General features: G+C 42.7%; 1 protein-coding gene across 7 annotated transcripts in view; it reads right to left on the reverse strand.

Annotated features, from left to right (window-relative positions):
• Positions 1-259: 259 nt before the first annotated feature.
• Positions 260-17,746, reverse strand: part of KATNAL2 (katanin catalytic subunit A1 like 2) — a 54,066-nt gene continuing 36,579 nt past the window's right edge. For 5 of the 7 annotated variants that reach the window (XM_006136758.4, XM_006136759.4, XM_014580419.3 and 2 more), the window contains 4 exons: positions 12,612-12,722; positions 2,645-2,807; positions 765-867; positions 260-425 (listed from right to left, as the gene is read on the reverse strand). In XM_006136758.4, the coding sequence (XP_006136820.2) occupies positions 286-425; positions 765-867; positions 2,645-2,807; positions 12,612-12,722 (517 nt within the window). In that variant the 3' untranslated portion in view covers positions 260-285. Of the gene's footprint in view, positions 426-764; positions 868-2,568; positions 2,808-11,620; positions 11,742-12,611; positions 12,723-17,746 lie in introns of those variants that run through there. The other 2 variants (XR_003086881.2, XM_025178277.2) reach the window with 2 other exon arrangements.

The following is a 17,746-nucleotide window of genomic DNA, read 5'->3' on the forward strand; positions in this document are numbered from 1 at the left end:
ATATTAGTCAATTTATAAGGCTTTATGTATAAAGTTAGTGCTAGTATCTTCATTGCATATTCACAGTAGACATACATTTTCCATGAAGAACAAATTCTAATTGTCATTGAACATGGTAAATTGAAAAATGTACCTTGCAGATTGAATATACAGATTCTCTCTTTCAATTTTCTGAAACAAACAAGTAATTGTTTTTCCATCATAGTTCAGTCCTAGCTGTAGCAGAACCACAGTTACAGATGTCATTTGGATAGTGGGTGTCTTTGATTTTAAAGTCAAACTATTTCAGACAGATTCAAAATCTCTCTGCCAGGCTATATACTTCTGACTTAAATTCTTTGCTGAAGGCTTGGTGTGAGCAATCACATCCAGGAAATCTGCTGTTGTGACAGTTTCCAGTCGGAGTTCGGGTAAATTACTGCTACCTGGAGAGAGAAAATTGACCAAATGCTGAAAGCGAATGAGATCAGTACTAAGAGATGCACTTTTTAAGCCAGTGCATAATGCAAAATACTTGGTTAATATGCTAAACAGAAAGCTGGACATAGCAGGAGAGGAAATGATTTTTACCGTGTTCACTGCACAGAGACTGATAGCCTCAAGAGATGATCTGATTTTTGGAAATGTTGGCTTTAATTAGATTTTTACAAATGCAGGTTAAAACTTTTCTAAGCGAATAAGAGCACCACCTGCTGGCATGTGAAACTATAACATCTAACAGATCAGCATTTCTTAGATGGGATTCTCTGACAAGGCTATTGTACCTGGCTGATGATTTTCAAGAGCATTGAAGATTTTCCTCACTGGCCGCATAGCTGCCTCCTTGCAAACCAGTTTAATGTCCGAACCAGAGTACCCTTCTGTCTCCTAATACAAAAATCACAATTCACAGGGTTACCAATCATTGCACATGATATATAAATGCTTGTGTTACTTAAAACTTGCTTTGATTGCAGAGTTGCTATATGCAGGTGCAAATCAGGCATTTGGTTTCTTAAGGACAGTCTTCTGTCGATCAAATAAAATCTTCATCTCACTCTGTTTCCCACCTCATCTTGCCTGTTTTGATTGTAAACTCATGGGCTGTGTCTACACTGGCACGATGTTGCACAAAAGCGGCCGCTCTTGCGCAAAAACTTGCTGCCTGTCTACACTGGCCGCGTGTTCTTGCGCAAGTAAACTGACGTTCTAATGTATGAAATCAGGGCTTCTTGCGCCAGAACTCTGATGCTCCTGCTCAGGAATAAGCCCTTTTGCACAACTGTTCTTGCGCAAGAGGCCAGTGTAGACAAGCAACATGAATTTCTTGTGCAAGAAAGCCCTATGGTTAAAATGGCCATCACAGCTTTCTTGCACAAGAGAGCGTCTACACTGGCATGGATGCTCTTTTGCAAAAGCACATCTCTTGCGCAAAAGCACGTGCCAGTGCAGACGCTCTCTTCTGGAAGAGTTTTTGCAGAAGAACTCTTCTGCAAAGGAGTTTTTGTGTGAGAACACCTCAGTGTAGACGTAGCCATGGACTTCTTCCAGAGCCCACTGAACTCAATGGGTGTCTTTTCATAGGCTTTATGTCTCTGTCTCTTGCCTAGTGCAATGGGTCTCCAGGCACCACTGTGCTAGGGCAAATTTTCAACATCAGGGCTGGTCTACAAAAAATGTGCACCCAAATAACTGTTTTGCTCCCATCTTTTGTAAATGAATACTCTTATTTTGAGTTAAGAGCATTCTGTTGCCATTTAGCTAAATCACTCAATCTAAAATAAAAAGTGCACACACGAAAACAAGAAGCAGTTTCAGTATTTTGGTGCTGGTTTGTGTGTGGACTCATGAGAATCCACAGCTGATACTACAACCTTATGTTTGCAGTTTGAGTGCACTGTATTTGTTAAATATTAAGACTGCTTTATTCGGTTTCATAGACAAAATGGTTTTGATGTTGTGTGTCTTTATAAACTATTCTCAGCAGAGTGTAGGAGCTGATAATGGCCTGAATTCAGGCTCTCAGGAAAATAACTGAGTTCTTGGAAGCTGATGCCCTAATGACTCTTCTCTCTATTGATGCTCTTTCATACTGCACTAGATCCACAACAAATGCTTCCTACTCAGTGGAGTGCTGTTCCAGGCTTACCTCCAATACAGAAAGACCCCACTGTAGTGTTAGGAAAACTGGAAGTGTATAGTTATGGTAATTTTTTTCTGTGTCTGTCTGAAATAACCAAAAGTCGATGCAATCATTGCATCAAAATACATCTCTGACTTACAAGTTGAGTCATACAAAACTGGTGATTTCACCAAGTAAGACAAGTTCAACACTTCAGCTCTCATTGATGTTCCCTTGTAGGAAGAGTCCCCTCTTACCCACATTCAAGCTTTCAGCTTCATAATTTGAGCTTTCATCCCCTTCCTCCCAGCTACAGGGTTTACAGAAGCTACTTACAACATTTAGAGTTTAAAGATACTAACCCTGATTCTCTGCTTAACACTAGTTCACACTTGTGTAATTCCCCTGACTTCAATTAAGTAACTCTTCATTTACATCAGTTTCAATGAGAGTAGAATCAGGCTTACCACATTGCCACAATTCCCTTGCTGAAAGACTGCAGGCTGAGTACCCAGGGGTGAATTACAGCTGCTTTGTTCTCACCTGACCCAGCAAGCTGTACTCCAGATCGGTTCTTAGCTCCACTCCTCCACTGTTACTCACAGGGGGCAGCCAGTGCTGAATCATAGCCTGTCGGGCCTCTTTACTTGGGAGGTCAACCAAAATCCTCTTCTCCAGCCGTCGCAACATGGCATAATCTAATTCCCTAGGGAGAAGGAAAACAGGGATGAAGTTCTCAGCAAGATTATGTGTTTGCACAGATGGGTGCACTTCTGAAAAACTAAGCTGCTCGTAGCAGGAAGCCATTTCATATTTTCAGAGCTCCTGGTGATCCTTACAACCTATTTTATAAAATAGTAACTCATCATCATCATCCATTGTTGCCAATTAACTCTGTTTGTAGTAGATTAACTGATTAATTCATAAGTGAAAATGTATAGGTTAATGCTGTAGACTACATGCATTTCCCTTTCTCCTCCCTTGCCAGTACATTTTTTACCAGTCTGGCCAGCAGCTTGGCTCAGTCCTGGCTCACACTGGGTCTGGGACCTACCGCTGCTGCAGCTCTGCATTTAAAGTATATTAGGAGGCAGGCAGCTCAGCTCTGTTCCAACTCGTGCTGGGTCCAGGAGTTCCTGCCTGGCACCCACGCTGCTGCCTCTGATACAGTGGCTGCCAGCCCTACCCCCAGGGCCTATAGAATAGCTGACTAGCTGCTAAGAACTCATGAGATTACTCAACTATTCAATTAACCAATATTTAACCTCCCTATCCCACACTGCATAGCAAGTAACAGCTTGCTGTTTAAAGTGGCTCCAGTTGCTCTATAATAAGACTGGTGGCAAGGTTGCTGTGGGCCCGATCCAGTGAGTTAGTGGGCGTAGGCCACATCTGGCCCGCTAGCCACCTCTTGCCCACCCAGACTTAGGTGGAGTCCTTAAACAGACAGACTCTCTCAAATATATAGTAGATAAACAGCATTTTCCAATGATACAATTTTAAATGGGTGCCTAAATCAAGCTCCTGTGCAAATGTTTAAGTACTTAAGTTTTAATAAGATGTTGAAAAATGGCTAGTACCCAGTGCCTCCACTGAAGTCAATGGGAATAGTAGTACTCTGCACCTCAGAAAGGTCCTATTCATAAATGTTTTAGATGTGACTGCAGGCAAAGATGGAACAGACACAGTATTTAAAAAAACCCATACAGCCAATTCAGAGCTTAAAGAGCTGGAAAATACATTCACGTACACTACAACACCTCTCCTCGCGGCCTGAGAAATAAATAGGAGCTGTGAAGTCCTGACCACACAGAGCTGGCATGAGGTGTTTCTGGGGAGAGGCAGCACCTGTTTTGATACTTATTTGGGGTCTTTTATGCCTGGTTTTACTTATATTTGCTTCCATCTCTTTCTCACAACAGAAAGTGGCATAGGACCCTGCAATCTACTCAACGTAAGGACCTTATTAGCAGAAGGTAGCTCTATGGTCTAGCTGTACGTCATCCCATCTTTGTGAACACACTTATGGAAGAGAAAGTACTTCTCAACGTACCTTTAGTACTTAACTCTGAGGGAAGAAGCAGCCTGTTTGTTAATCAATGCAATGTCCCTGCACCAACCTTTGGACCATTACACAGCTGGAAAGGGAAGGGGAAATGACACTATTCTGTACTAGCAAATTAAACTAATCAGTTAGGAAAGACTTCAAAGCTACTGGGGAGAAAACAGCATAGTTAAGGATCACTTTAGTTAACAAAGCCTTTATTTTATTTAATTGTTTAATTATTTCAACAAGTAACTTGTCAATAAACTACACTGCTTTGTGATGAGCAAAAGGAAGCTGGGCTGGCAGGGAGGAGTGGACTGCTGAATGGAATGGAAAGATCAATAAGCTTTCTAACAAATACTGCAGTGTAGATCAGAGTGCATAAAGCGCTTTGTTTTGACTTCTTTTCCACTCAACTAAAAGCAGCTTGGTATTAATTTTTCATGGGATCAACAGCCATTCAAGATAAACAAATCTTTTAAAATCTAGTTCAGTACAAGGCTGAAAAAGTGAGGAATAAAAACAATTATTTAAAATGACAGGGCTGTATCCTGATTTTTTGCGAGACACACGGTATAACTTGGAACTAGCCAGGTATCTCCTGCGCTATAAATCCCAAGAGCAATTTAGGACAAGTGCTCATGATACTGTCCCAAAGGGAAGAGTGGCTACTGATTTAAACAGCTGTCCTCATTAGAGATAACCATGGCCTAGTAGGCTGAGCATGGGGCTGTGATTCAGGAGCCCTGGCATCTACTGCTAATTCTGCAATTGGCTCTGTATGATCTTGAGCTAATAACCTTTCTGTCACCCCCATCTGTAAAATGGGGGGAAAGGGCAACTCCTCTTGCAAAGCCATTTGTGATCTACCGCTAAGCAAACAGCACTACACAAGTACAAATCATTGTCATCAACTTTCTTCCTTAAACACAAGTACCACATTTGGTGGTATTTCATGAATTTGTCCCAACATACAACCCACTAAATGCACTGTTGGGTAACACATTCTTTGATTACATAACTAAGGGAAATCAACTGACATACAAGAGCTAACAAATAATACTTGACATTTATATTGTGTGTTAACTGTTCAGGGCCTTCTACATGCCTGAACTAGTTTACCATGTGTCCAGTATCACCTGCTAAACATGTGATGTGGCTAGTATTATCCCCAATGTAGATTTCTTAGGGGACAGCAATGGGAAAAGGACACAGAGATGCTGTGACTCTTCCCAAAGCCACAGGGAGGTGTCAATATGATAACTAGGACTAGTATTCTGCCATTCATGTTACCACTACACCAAACCTTCCCCGTCAGTGTATAAAGATAATCATGAATCCAAAGAAAACGAGCAAGAACAATATTCCAGTTCCTTCCCAAATCTATTACTTCCTGTTTGCCCTGTTGTACTACTTTATTCACATTCTTTCCTCTCCACATTCGTTCTACACTCCACTACCTTCTAGGGCCAAAAGCCCATTTCACTTGCAAAACTACTCATTTTCAAATTCAGTCCTCACATTAGTAAGCCTAACTCAACTGAACTCAATGGTTTTACACTGGGATTGTCTACAGCCCAACAAGTATTTAAGAAAAAAAAGACCAATGTACACAGTGCTGGTGTGAGCAGGCACACTAATTTCAATGGAATTTCATCAACTTGAAGCAGGTCTCTGCAATAAAAATTATTTATTCATATTGACAGAAATCTCTATTTAGTGCCCTAGGCCCTGTTCTTCCCTTGTTTGTATCTATGCAAGTCAATGAGATTACTTGAGTTTCTGGAGAACAGTGAAGGGTAAAATCTGACATATTTAGAGGTGTTTAAAAATTCTGAAATGAAATTCTAAAACTTTAAAAAGGCAAGACTTTCAAAACTGGGGGAGGGAAGGGTCAGAGTCTGAAAAAACAGCAGCTCTCATTTTGACACCAAAAATAAGATGCCAAGTTTTCAAAAGATTTCAGCCCTGACTGCTGAGTGCTTTTGCAGACCTGGCTGCAGAAAGTCTCACTGGCGACTGCTGGCTGTAGAGATCTTTTGAAAACATGATCCTGCCTACCTAAAGTTAGAGGGTGAAATCTGGGCCCCAATAAAAGCAGTGAGAACATTGTTACTGACTTCATTTCAACCAGATTTCATGCAGGCTTTTACAATCCTTATTTGTGTCACAGTCCTCCAAACATTTATTCATAAATAACTTGACACGCAAGTAGTCCCATTGAAAATGTCTTGGAATTTTATTTAACCTGTTAGAGAACTGTTTAGATTTCAGGGTTTTCTGCTTGCAATTAAGACTTTAGGGGGTGAAAATGGCTGTAGTCTTTTTTCCCTGAAAAATACAAATATTTCAAATTCCAAGTTTCAAAATCTACTTTGAACACAAATGAATTTTGGATTCAGTAATATGTAATTTTGAATTGGATATGTTTTTAAAGTGAAAATGGCTATTTTGTGCAAACTTTACAGCATTTCTGGATTGTGAAAGGGGTCCAAATTAAATGCTGAAATAGTCAAAACTGTGTTGACTGTTTAGCCCAGCTATTCTCATAATGAGATTATAAATCCCATACACAGATCAGGCACATCTGATGATCTTTTTATAGAAAGCAAGCCCATTGAGGAGGTCAGCCTCATGACTGCCTCAAAAGAGGTCTGCAAGGTCCATATCTTCAGGCAACCTGCTGTCTCCTGACTCCATCTTATGGCTTCTGACAGTCCCAAAATTCTCCTTTTGCACTAGTGTGCAAGGGCATGAGGACTTCACTCTTCTGGAGACTGAACCCTCCCTTAAAATTGTACAGGTTGAAGTACAACCTGGTCTGAGACTCTCTGGTGCAGGAACATCTGTGGTTTGGCGGCCTTAGGGCTGGCTGTGGAGCCAGGAGCTCAGTGGTCTGGAGGCAGAGGAGCCTGGTGAGCTGAATGACCCTGGAAGAGCCCAGAGTCCATTAGCAGAGGGGCCGACCTCCCTCGTCCAACAAGGTCCCGCCTTCAGGACTGGTCAGGTCCTGAGGGTGCTGGACGAGAGAGGTCCAACCTGTACTGCTGCATGAAGCTTAGCTATTAGAAGGATTACTTCAACAACTGCGCATGAAAAGGAACTATGGGTTGTTCAAAACCTCTCTTTTTAAAGGGTAATGATGCTGTAATAAATTACCATTTTTATAGAATGTTACTAATGAACCACGTAAGGAGAAACAAGTTATTAATATACTAACCATTCACTTCCAAAAGATAATTACTTGCATGTGTAATAGCTACTTATCTTGAAGTTGTTTTTTTAAACAATTGGAATATTAGTAGTTTTAGAATTGAATTAATCCTATTCTGGGTCTATTTTTCATAAAGGCATTGTAATACAAAACAGGACTGATTCCACACTGATTTCTACAGGATTTCCACACTGATGTCTACAGGATTGCCCAAATGGTAAGTCAGCACAGAATTTGCCATAGTAAGTGCTGCTATTAAAGTATGGAGAAATGGCAAATGGTGGCTTTGGTGGGTTTTTTTGTTTGTGTGTGCGCGCATGAAACTATAGAATCACCATTATATATAAAGATGAAAGGAGAATGTAGACATTTTTTGTTAATAGATTTGTTCATTTTTATTGTTGATGTAATGCCCACAAAAAGGGGCTGTTCTGAGACTGAAGTTGTCTGTCTATCCTTCAGAAGGTAGAAAACATGCACGATAAAATCTTCAAGAGCACCTAAGTGACTTAGATTTCTAAGTCACATTGAGTTTCAATGAGATTTAGGCTTGTAGGTGCCTACATCACTTTGAAAACTGGACAGGCATTTAAGTAAGTAAGGGTACGTCTACACTACAGCGCTAGTTCGAACTAACTTAGTTCGAATTAGTTAATTCGAACTAAGCTAGTTCGAACTAACGCATCTAGAACTAAAAACTAGTTCGAACTAGCGTTTTGCTAGTTCGAACTAGTAAGTCCACATTGAGTGGACTCTGAACAGGGCTTAAGGATGGCCGGAAGCAGTGCCGGCAGGGCATAAAAGGAGGACTTAGAGCGTGGAGATACTGTCTCAAGCTAGCCGAGGGCTGCGCTTAAAGGGTCCCGACCCCCACCCCGGACACACAGTTCTAAGGGGTGCCCCGCTTGCAAAGAAGTTCTGGCTTGGAGTGCCCTGAGTGCCCACACTGGGCACATCACACCACTAGGCCATCAGCCCGGCTGCACTTGCCGCAGGCTGCCATCTGGGGAGAGGGGGCAATTGGGGGGCTGCAGGAGAGCTTCCACCCCCAGAAGCCCGCAGAGCCAGCCCAGTCCTCCCCATCGGGGGCTCGTGCCCCATTCCTCCCTCACCTTCTTCCACTTGCCCTTCCCTAGCCCCCCTTCTTATTGATGTACAAAATAAAGCTAATGTTTCTTCCAACATTGACTCTGTCTTTATTGAAAAAAACTGGGGGAGACTGGGAAAAGGAGGTGGGAGAGGGGAAGAGAAAGGCTGGGAGAGGGGAGGGCAACTAACATGATCAGGGGTTGGGAACAGGTCCCAGATGAAGAGAGGCTACAGAGACTGGGACTGTTCAGCTTAGAAAAGAGGAGACGGAGGGGGGACAGGATAGAGGTCTCTAAAAGCAGGGGTTGGGTGGAGAGGGTGCATTCAGAAAAGTTCTTCCTGAGTTCCCATAAAGAAGGACTAGAGGACACCAAAGGAAAGGAATGGGTAGCAGGCTTGAAACTAGTAAGAGAAAGTTGTTGTTCTTGACAAAGCAAATAGTTAACCTGTGGAACTCCTTGCTGCAGGAGGCTGTGAAGGCTAGAACTAGAACAGAGTTTAAAGGGAAGTGAGATAAAGTCATGGAGGTTGGGGCCATGGAGTCCTATTAGCCAGAGGGTAGGAGTGGTGTCCCTGCCCAAAGTTTGTGGAAGGCTGGAGAGGGATGGCACGAGACAAATGGCTTGGTCATTGTCTTCGGTCCATCCCCTCCAGGGTCCCTAGGGTTGGCCGCTGTTGGCAGAGAGGCTACTGGGCTAGATGGACCTTTGGTCTGACCCAGGACGGCCATTGTAAGCTCAGGGCTCAGGGTCGGGGGTCTCAGTGGACCCCCTTGATTTTCATGCACACCTGCTCCTGGGTGGCCAGGCTGGCAGCTCTCCTGCCCTAGACGGCCACTTTCCTGTGCCTAGTGCGGAGATCGTGGACGAGGTCCACGATGTCCGCACTAGCCCAGGAAGGTGCCCGCCTCTTGCGGTCCAGGGCAAGCTCCCGGGAGCCGCCAGCCTGGTCCCGGCAAGAGGGGGTGGGCTGGGAGGCATCGGGTGGGTGGCTCTGTGCCGTGCCAGGTGCAGGGTCTGCTAGCTGGGTGCTGGCAGGCTTGCACCTGGCACGGGCACCGTAGCCAGCCCGTGCCCCTTTAAGGGGTCCGGGGCCGGGAGGGGGGCATAGAGTTTCCCTGGTGTTGGCCAGAGTGGCCACCAGGGAAACCTGGGGAGGGCTAGCCTCCCACTAGTTCGAACTAAAGGGCTACACAGCCCTTAGTTCGAACTAGCTAGTTCGAACTAGGCGTTAGTCCTCGTAAAATGAGGTTTTCCTAGTTCGAACTAAGCGCTCCGCTAGTTCGATTCAAATTCGAACTAGCGGAGCGCTAGTGTAGCGCATAGGAAAGTTAGTTCGAACTAACGTCCGTTAGTTCGAACTAACTTTCTAGTGTAGACATACCCTCGGTGCATTTGAAAACTTTACCTGCTTCAATCCTGATTTGAGGAAACTACTTCCATGCTGAGAGGGAGTTCACTCTCTATATCCATTCTGTCTTTGGCCTCTCTGATGAAAGGGCTACAAAGGGCTCCATTAATTCCACTGGGGAATAAAACATTAGTTAAAACTTTCCAAGATAATATTAAATGTGTCATGATAGAGATGATGTAAAACACAGATTTGAATACTTAAATTACAATGCATAATTAACATGTAAGGTTTTTTCACATACATTTGAATGGAAGTAGTTGTGGATATACAGACTGCAGTTGTTCAGACACAGTGTATGCTGCAATAGAAAAGGCAGCTCACCAATTGTAGACCAAGGATCTCTAGTCACAGAATGAGGCTCTTCCAACAAATGTCCCTAGGGCGTCCTTGTGAAAAATCAGCCAGAGAACCACCAATCAAAATAAAAAACCCAACAACAAAACATGCACAAAAGCTTCAGAGGGTATCCGAGTTAGTCAGTAACTAGAAAAACTTAAACAACAAATAGCCTAGTAGCACTTTATAGACTAACAAAACATGTGGATGGTATCATGAGTTTTCATGGGCACAGCCCACTTCTTCAGGTGACTGGAGTAGATTGTAACTACTTGAACAATCTATTTGCCATCTTTTTTCTCCTTTTTTTCCCTCCCCCCCTCCTTCCCTTATTTATTCTTGGATCTGGACTTTCAATACTCCAGTCATTTGAAGAAGTGGGCTGTGCCCACGAAAGCTCATGATTCCATCTACATGTTTTGCTAGTCTGTAAGGTGCTACTAGACTATTCGTTGTTTTTTAAAACAAAACGTGGTTCTTATGGTTGTGCAGCCCTCACTAATCTTGAGCTACTTTCAAAAGGCATCATTATGTGGTTGTCACAAAGCATAGCTAAGTAAATGCTACAGAAATTGATGTGCTTGTCAGTCAGATTCCTTGTGCTGTGTAAACAGTGACCAGTCATTTATTAATGGTGGGACATTTTGGTGAACATCTGTTGAGTAAAAACAGAAGCCTTCTGTTTCACTAAGGGGTTCTCACCTTTTTTATTCTGTAGGCCATAATTTAATACAGATTGTCTTGCGCTTGCCCTGCCCTTTCAGTTATGATCCTATGGACCACCACTCCTTCAGTTCATGATCACATATCAACTATAGCACTTTCTCGCAGGGAAAAGTAATGCTAGGGAGGTATTCAATACATTTGCCATCTTTTAAATTCATTTCAGTATAGGAAATAAAGGAGGAACCAACACCATGGGAACTAACAGCTCTCTGCAAACCTCCTACCAGTGTAAGGGGAGGGATAGCTCAGTGGTTTGAGCATTAGTCTCCTAAGCCCAAGGTTGTGAGTTCAATCCTTGTGGAGGGGATTTGGGGCAAAAATTTGTTAGGGATGGTACTTGGTCCTGCTGTGAAGGTAGGGGACTAGACTTGATGACCATCCCTTCCAGTTCTAGGAGATAGGCAATCTTCATTAATTTAATTTCACAGACCACACTTTGAGAACCACTGGCCTAGTGTATGACTACAACAGCTTTCTTCCTGCGTCCTCGTCCATCATTAGATTTGGCATATAAAACAATATAGATACGCCGCCTCTGATAAACTAAGTTCTGCAGGAAAATATTGCACTGATCTGAGTAGGTGTACCTATGCTGAGTAGAATCAGAACAGTTCAACTATCATCTCTTTCTCTTTGGCTGAGGCCAGATCAGTCCCCTTCTGCTTATGGGACTTGAAGCAAGTCAATTCAGGTGAAATGCATTTGGGGCCATAGGAGTGGGGAAATATTAGTTCTGCTTTCATGTTACCTGTATCTTCACTGGAATCTACAAGAGACCTTTTGTAGGTGCACAACAGGAATTGGGATCACGATAGCTGGGGGCAGGAAGATGCAGTGGAGTTAGGAATCAACCACTACCTGTAACACTGTTCCCCAGCTTCTCCTGGATGTATCCCACTAGGAGCTGGTGCTGCTTCTTAGACCATAGGAGGTCACTGCTACAGGTAAGCAGCATCCTTCATCCAGCTATTTCCTACCTCCACAAGCCTCTTCCCAGCAGAACCCCACTCTATATCCCAAGGGCTTTCCTGCAAAGTCACATTGCTCAGGCTTTGTCTTCAGCCCCAGATGGGGTAGCTTGGAGCCCAGGGCTTTGGCATCATGCAGTGGGGTTCTGCTTTCTGCCCTGAGCCCCAGCAAGACTAATGCCTGTCTGCTTGGCAGACCCCTGAAACCTGCTCACGCCCCACAGGGGACCCCGAACCTCTGGTTGAAAATCACGATTATATTTTCTAACAACAGACCTTTTATTCTTCTAGATATAAATGAAAATAAAGAAACTGAAGGGTTTTATCCCTCAACTTTTAAAAGTCACATATTAATACCAATGAAATCCAACCTATTTATAATGTATCTTTCTAAGCAGTGAACATTTTAAGCACCTTACAGTTTTATGCTGAAGCCCTTCTTAGCGTAAACATAGTAAATAACTTGGGTATAAAATCAAATACTCCATTTTAAATATTAGCAGCTGGTCACACCAGCATATGTCAACTTGATTATGGATTAGTCTCATGTGGCACAAATAGCAAGAATTGTAGAATTTAAAAGTGAAAGCTCCAAATTAATCTTTAAATGCTTTAACCAAATATCAAGGCTTTCTCTGCAAGAGTCTAAATAAAATCTTTATCTGTGCTTAGAGGCTCATGCAAATGTATTCAAAATGTACTCTCTGGATCTCTTACCATGGCAGATTGGACGCTGCTAAAACGAATACAAGATCATCAGATCGCGCTAGGCCATCCATCTGCACCAATAATTCTGTTTTCATCCGCCGACTTCCTTCATGTTCACCACTACCAAGATTCAGAGAAATATTGTTTGCTTGGTGCTTTAATGCAATCACCTTTATTTAGACTGAGATTCACAGCAGCTGATCCCAGTCACAGTTTTGTCCCAAGTCAAAGCATGATTAAGTGCCCTTCGCTAACATCCAAGCATTAAGTCAAGCTCCTGATGACTACTTAAATGTGCTCACTTCAGTGCATTAGCCTGGAGTTAATCCACTATTAATGGAGTAAAAGAAAATACATATTTTGTTTTATCTGTGCATAAAGATTAATACAGAAGAAATGAGTAAATACTAGAGTTGGTATTTAGAGGAAAATGTTGCTAAGCCTTGTGTTGGCATTATGTAGGAGTTGTGTATGGCATTGTGTATGGCAATATTTTCTTTCCCTTTTCGAAAGAACCACATCTAGACCATGGTTTTACTTTTGAAATGGCGCTTTTTTGAAAGAGCGCCATTACGTGATTATGCAAATAAAGCGCAGGAAATTCAAATACCAGCTTCATTTGCAATTTCAAAGTGCCTAATTTACATCCCTCTGTCAAAAGAGGGATGTAATCTAGACGCACCCTTAGAAGTGTTAATGTATTCAGTGCAAATAGTGGAAAGAGGAAGAGTTTGAGAGAGAAAAACGTTTACTACTGAATTCAGTATATTTCCATCTTCTTGGGAGCAAACAAAAAGACATGAAGAACTTAAACAGTAAACGTGAAACATGTTCCTCTTTCTTTGAGTCAGAGAGGATTAGGAATCCCAATGCTAAAGAAATATGAGATTTAAGGGCTTGTTCCTGCTATGTGCTAGGAACTCTGGCCTCAATACAGAAAAACATTTTAGCAAGTGCTTAAGTGCTTTGCTGGATTGAGGTCTCGGATCCAAAGTGCTCTGTATTTGCAAGTTCAAACCCTCAAAAAAGCCTAAATTGTATGCTCTGCAGTTCAGGTATTAGGTCCTATTTCTGTTAAGTGTCATCTTGATATACGGTGCTATATCAATATTTAATCAAATAACTTCATTCTTGGATATGTACACCACTTTGATGGATCACTCACTGAAGTCAGGGCGAGCTATAAAGGAAAGTATGAGGGCCTATAATTTATAGCCATTAATTGACAATGATTATAAGTTGTATCTTTATAATACAGTGTACTGTATACATTCTTTATGAGCACATATAAACACCCGGACATGGTATGTAAAGCATCTAGAAAACTCTGTGAAGGACACCCGATACATACAGCATCTATATATTTGTCCCTAATGCCATCAGTTTTCTGATTTGTCTTAAACTTTTAACTACTTGTATTGCCATGGATGGGAGTATTAACATTGCTTTGTCCTCACTGCTACAAACACTGTCCATGCCTTAGTAATTACATTACATAATGATGCAACTACTTCTTACTGCCTTGCATGGTCATCCCAACCAGTAAAGCCAAAAGGTTGCAGTCAAAGATCACCTTATTTTCCTCTCTGAACCCCTTCACTGTTTCCCCATTGTCCAGTCTAAATTTCCTATTTTAAAGACAGTCATAATTGCATTCTTGTACTCCTACTCATATTCTTCCCAGGCCAACATATCACAGTTAATCCCTTGCTATGTTTTACCCACTCTGGCCTTCATGCATTCTTCATGCACCACCCTTTATGCTGATAGCTATGGATCTACTGGAATATTGTTGGAATGATTGAGGTACGAGCCTCATAGGTTGAAAATGGGTTTGAACAAAAGCTATATTTTAAAAATTAAAATTTAAAAAAGTGGTTATCAGCCTTTTCATAACCATTCTGCGAGATGTGTTGCTCATGTCCATTCCAATTAGGTGTGTGCATGCACAGCAGCTGGAAGATTTTCCCCTAGCAGCATCCATCAGGTTGGCTTCAGTATCCCCAGGAGTCATCCCCTTCATGGTGCTCAATATAGGGCTCTGCCGACCCACATCCCCTTAAAAGATTAGTAACCATGTTTTCTTTTTCAAGTGACTGCTCATGTGAATTCCAGTTAGGTGATTTACAAGCCTAAATTTTTTTGAGGCGGGAGGGGATTGGAGCTTAAATGTTCACTGATTGAAGTACTGTTCTACACAAAACTGCATTGTCTCTGGTCTGCTGGGCAATGGCACGATGCAATGTGAACATACAAATGGGGGACCACATTGCCACTCTGCACATTTCCTGGATTGGAATGTGAGCCAGGAATACTGCTGATGAAGCCTGTAGTCTGTGGAGTGCACTGTTAGCAAAACGGCAGGTACCTTTGCCAGGTTCTAGCATTCCCAGATGCAGGACGTGATCCATGGCAAAGTCCTTTGGGAGGAGACTGGGAGTCCTTTCATTCTGTCTGCTACCACGATGAACATTTGAATGGACTTCAGAACAGTGTGATTCACTCAATGTAAAAGGCTAATCCTCTGTGAACACCCAGGGTGCGTCTAGACTACATGGCTCTGTCGACGGAGCCATGTAGATGAGTGTACTCAGAAAAGGGAAATGAAGCAGCGATTTAAATAATAGCCGCTTCATTTACATCAAAATGGCTGCCGCGCTGTGCCGATCAGCTGATTGTCGGCATGACAGTCTAGACAGCGATCAGCCGACACCAGAACCCTTTGTCGTCAGATCCTGTAAGCCCCGTCTAGACTACAGCGCTGTGCCGACAATCAGCTGATCGGCATAGCACGGTGGCCATTTTGATGTAAATGAAGCAGCGATTATTTAAATCGCCGCTTCATTTCCCTTTGCCAAGTACACTCATCTATATGGCTCCATCGATGGAGCCATGTAGTCTAGACACACTCCAAGTGAGTGAAGTCTTTGTTCCCTATTTGCGCACAGCTTAGGATAGAAAACTAGAAGAAAGATTATAGAATCACAGAATACAAGGACTGGAAGGGACCTCGAGAGGGCATCGAATCCAGTCTCCTTCTCTTATGGCAGGACCCAGTACTGTCTAGACCACCCCGACAGACATTTATATAACCGACTCTTAAATATCTCCAGAGATGGAGATTCCACAACATTCACAGGCAATTTATTCCAGTATTTAATCACCCTGACAGTTAGGAAGTTTTTCCTAATGTCCAACCTAAACCTCTCTTGCTGCAGTTTAGGCCTATTGCTTCTTGTTCTATCCTCACAGGCCAGGAAGAACAATTTTTCTCCCTCCTCCTTGTGACCCCCCTTTAGATACCTGAAAACCTCTATCATGTCCCCTCTCAATCTTCTCTTTTCCAAACTAAACAAGCCCAATTCTTTCAGTCTTCCTTCTTAGGTCATGCTCTATAGACCTTTAATCATTCTTGTTCTTTGCCAATTTTTCCATATCTTTCTTGAAATCTGGTGACCAGAACTGGACACAATACTCCAACTGAGCTAGCTAATCAGTGCAGAGTAGAGTGGAAGAAGGAATTCTCATGTCTTGCTCACAACACACCTGCTAATGCATCCTAGAATCATGTTTGCTTTTTTTGCAACAGCGTCACACTGTTGATTCATATTTACCTTGTGGTCCACTATGACCCCTAGATCCGTTTCAGCCGTACTCCTTCCAAGACAGTCGCTTCCCGTTCTGTATGTGCGAAACTGATTGTTCCTTCCTAAGTGGAGCACTTTGCATTTGTCTTTAGTAAATTTCATCCTGTTTACCTCAGACCATTTCTCCAATTTGTCCAGTTAATTCTGAATCATGACCCTATTCTCCAAAGCAACTGCAACCCCTCCCAACTTGGTATCATCTGCAGACTTAATAAGCGTACTCTCTATTCTGATATCTAAATAGTTGATGAAGATATTGAACAGAACCGGTCCCAAAACAGATCCTTGCGGAAACCCACTTGCTATACCTTTCCAACAGGATTGTGAACCGTTAATAACTACTGTCTGAGAATGGTTATCCAGCCAGTTATTCACCCCACCCTATAGTAGCCGCACCTAAGTTGTATTTGCCTAGTTTATTGATAAGAATATCATGCGAGACTGTATCAAATGCCTTACTAAAGTCTAGGTATACCACATCCACCACTTCTCCCTTATCCACAAGACTCGTTATCCTATCAAAGAAAGCTATCAGATTGGTTTGACATGATTTGTTCTTTACAAATCCATACTGGCTGTTCTCTATCAGCTTACTATCTTCCAAGTGTTTGCAGATGATTTCCTTAATTACTTGCTCCATCATCTTTCCTGGCACAGAAGTTAAACTGACTGGTCTGTCGTTTCCTGGGTTGTTCTTATTTCTCTTTTTATAGATGGGCACTATATTTGCCCTTTTTTCAGTCTTCTGGAATCTCTCCTGTCTTCCATTACTTTCATGAGGTCCTGATGACTTGCAGACATCTAACTTTTCTAAGTGATTTTTAACTTGTTCTTTTTTTATTTTATCTTCTAAACCTACCCCCTTCCCACTAGCATTCACTATATTAGGGAGTCCTTCATCAGACTTCTCGGTGAAGACCAAAACAAAGAATGTCCTGGTTGACATGAAACTGGAAGACAGTCTTGGGGGTTGGACCTGATGACCTTCTGAGGTCTCTTCCAACCTTCTAATTCTATAAATGCTGGATGAGGTCTGAGCTGAACCTTGTCCTTGTAGAACACACTGTAGAAAGGCTGTGATGTTAGTGCCTTGAGTTCAGACATCCTCTGGCTATGGTTACAGCCAGTGTTCCCTCTAAGGTGCGCAGGTAGAAAGGGGGTGGATCCAGTAGTGATGCTGGTGCACTGGCCTTGAGCACAGCTTCAGAAGGCCTGTTTCTGACCTGAAGATGGTTTAGAAAGGCCAGAGCCCTGACCCAAGGAAGGGTATGACCTCATCCTCCTCTGGGCCATCCTGTCGAATCTGTGGCTGGTAGAACTGTGGAGGAGGTTGTGGCCTGAAGTGCTTCTTCTGTGTAGCTGGGGTATACAGGTGCAGGAATTTGAGGGTGGCCCTTGAGTCCTTCAAGCTATGAAATCCCTTATTTCCAAAAGGAGAGCTGGGCCTTTGGTAGGGAGGTCTTATACAGACTGCTGGACCTCATAGGGGAGACCACA

Source organism: Pelodiscus sinensis, chromosome 6, assembly GCF_049634645.1.
Source record: "Pelodiscus sinensis isolate JC-2024 chromosome 6, ASM4963464v1, whole genome shotgun sequence".
Classification (NCBI taxonomy): Eukaryota; Metazoa; Chordata; order Testudines; family Trionychidae; genus Pelodiscus; species Pelodiscus sinensis.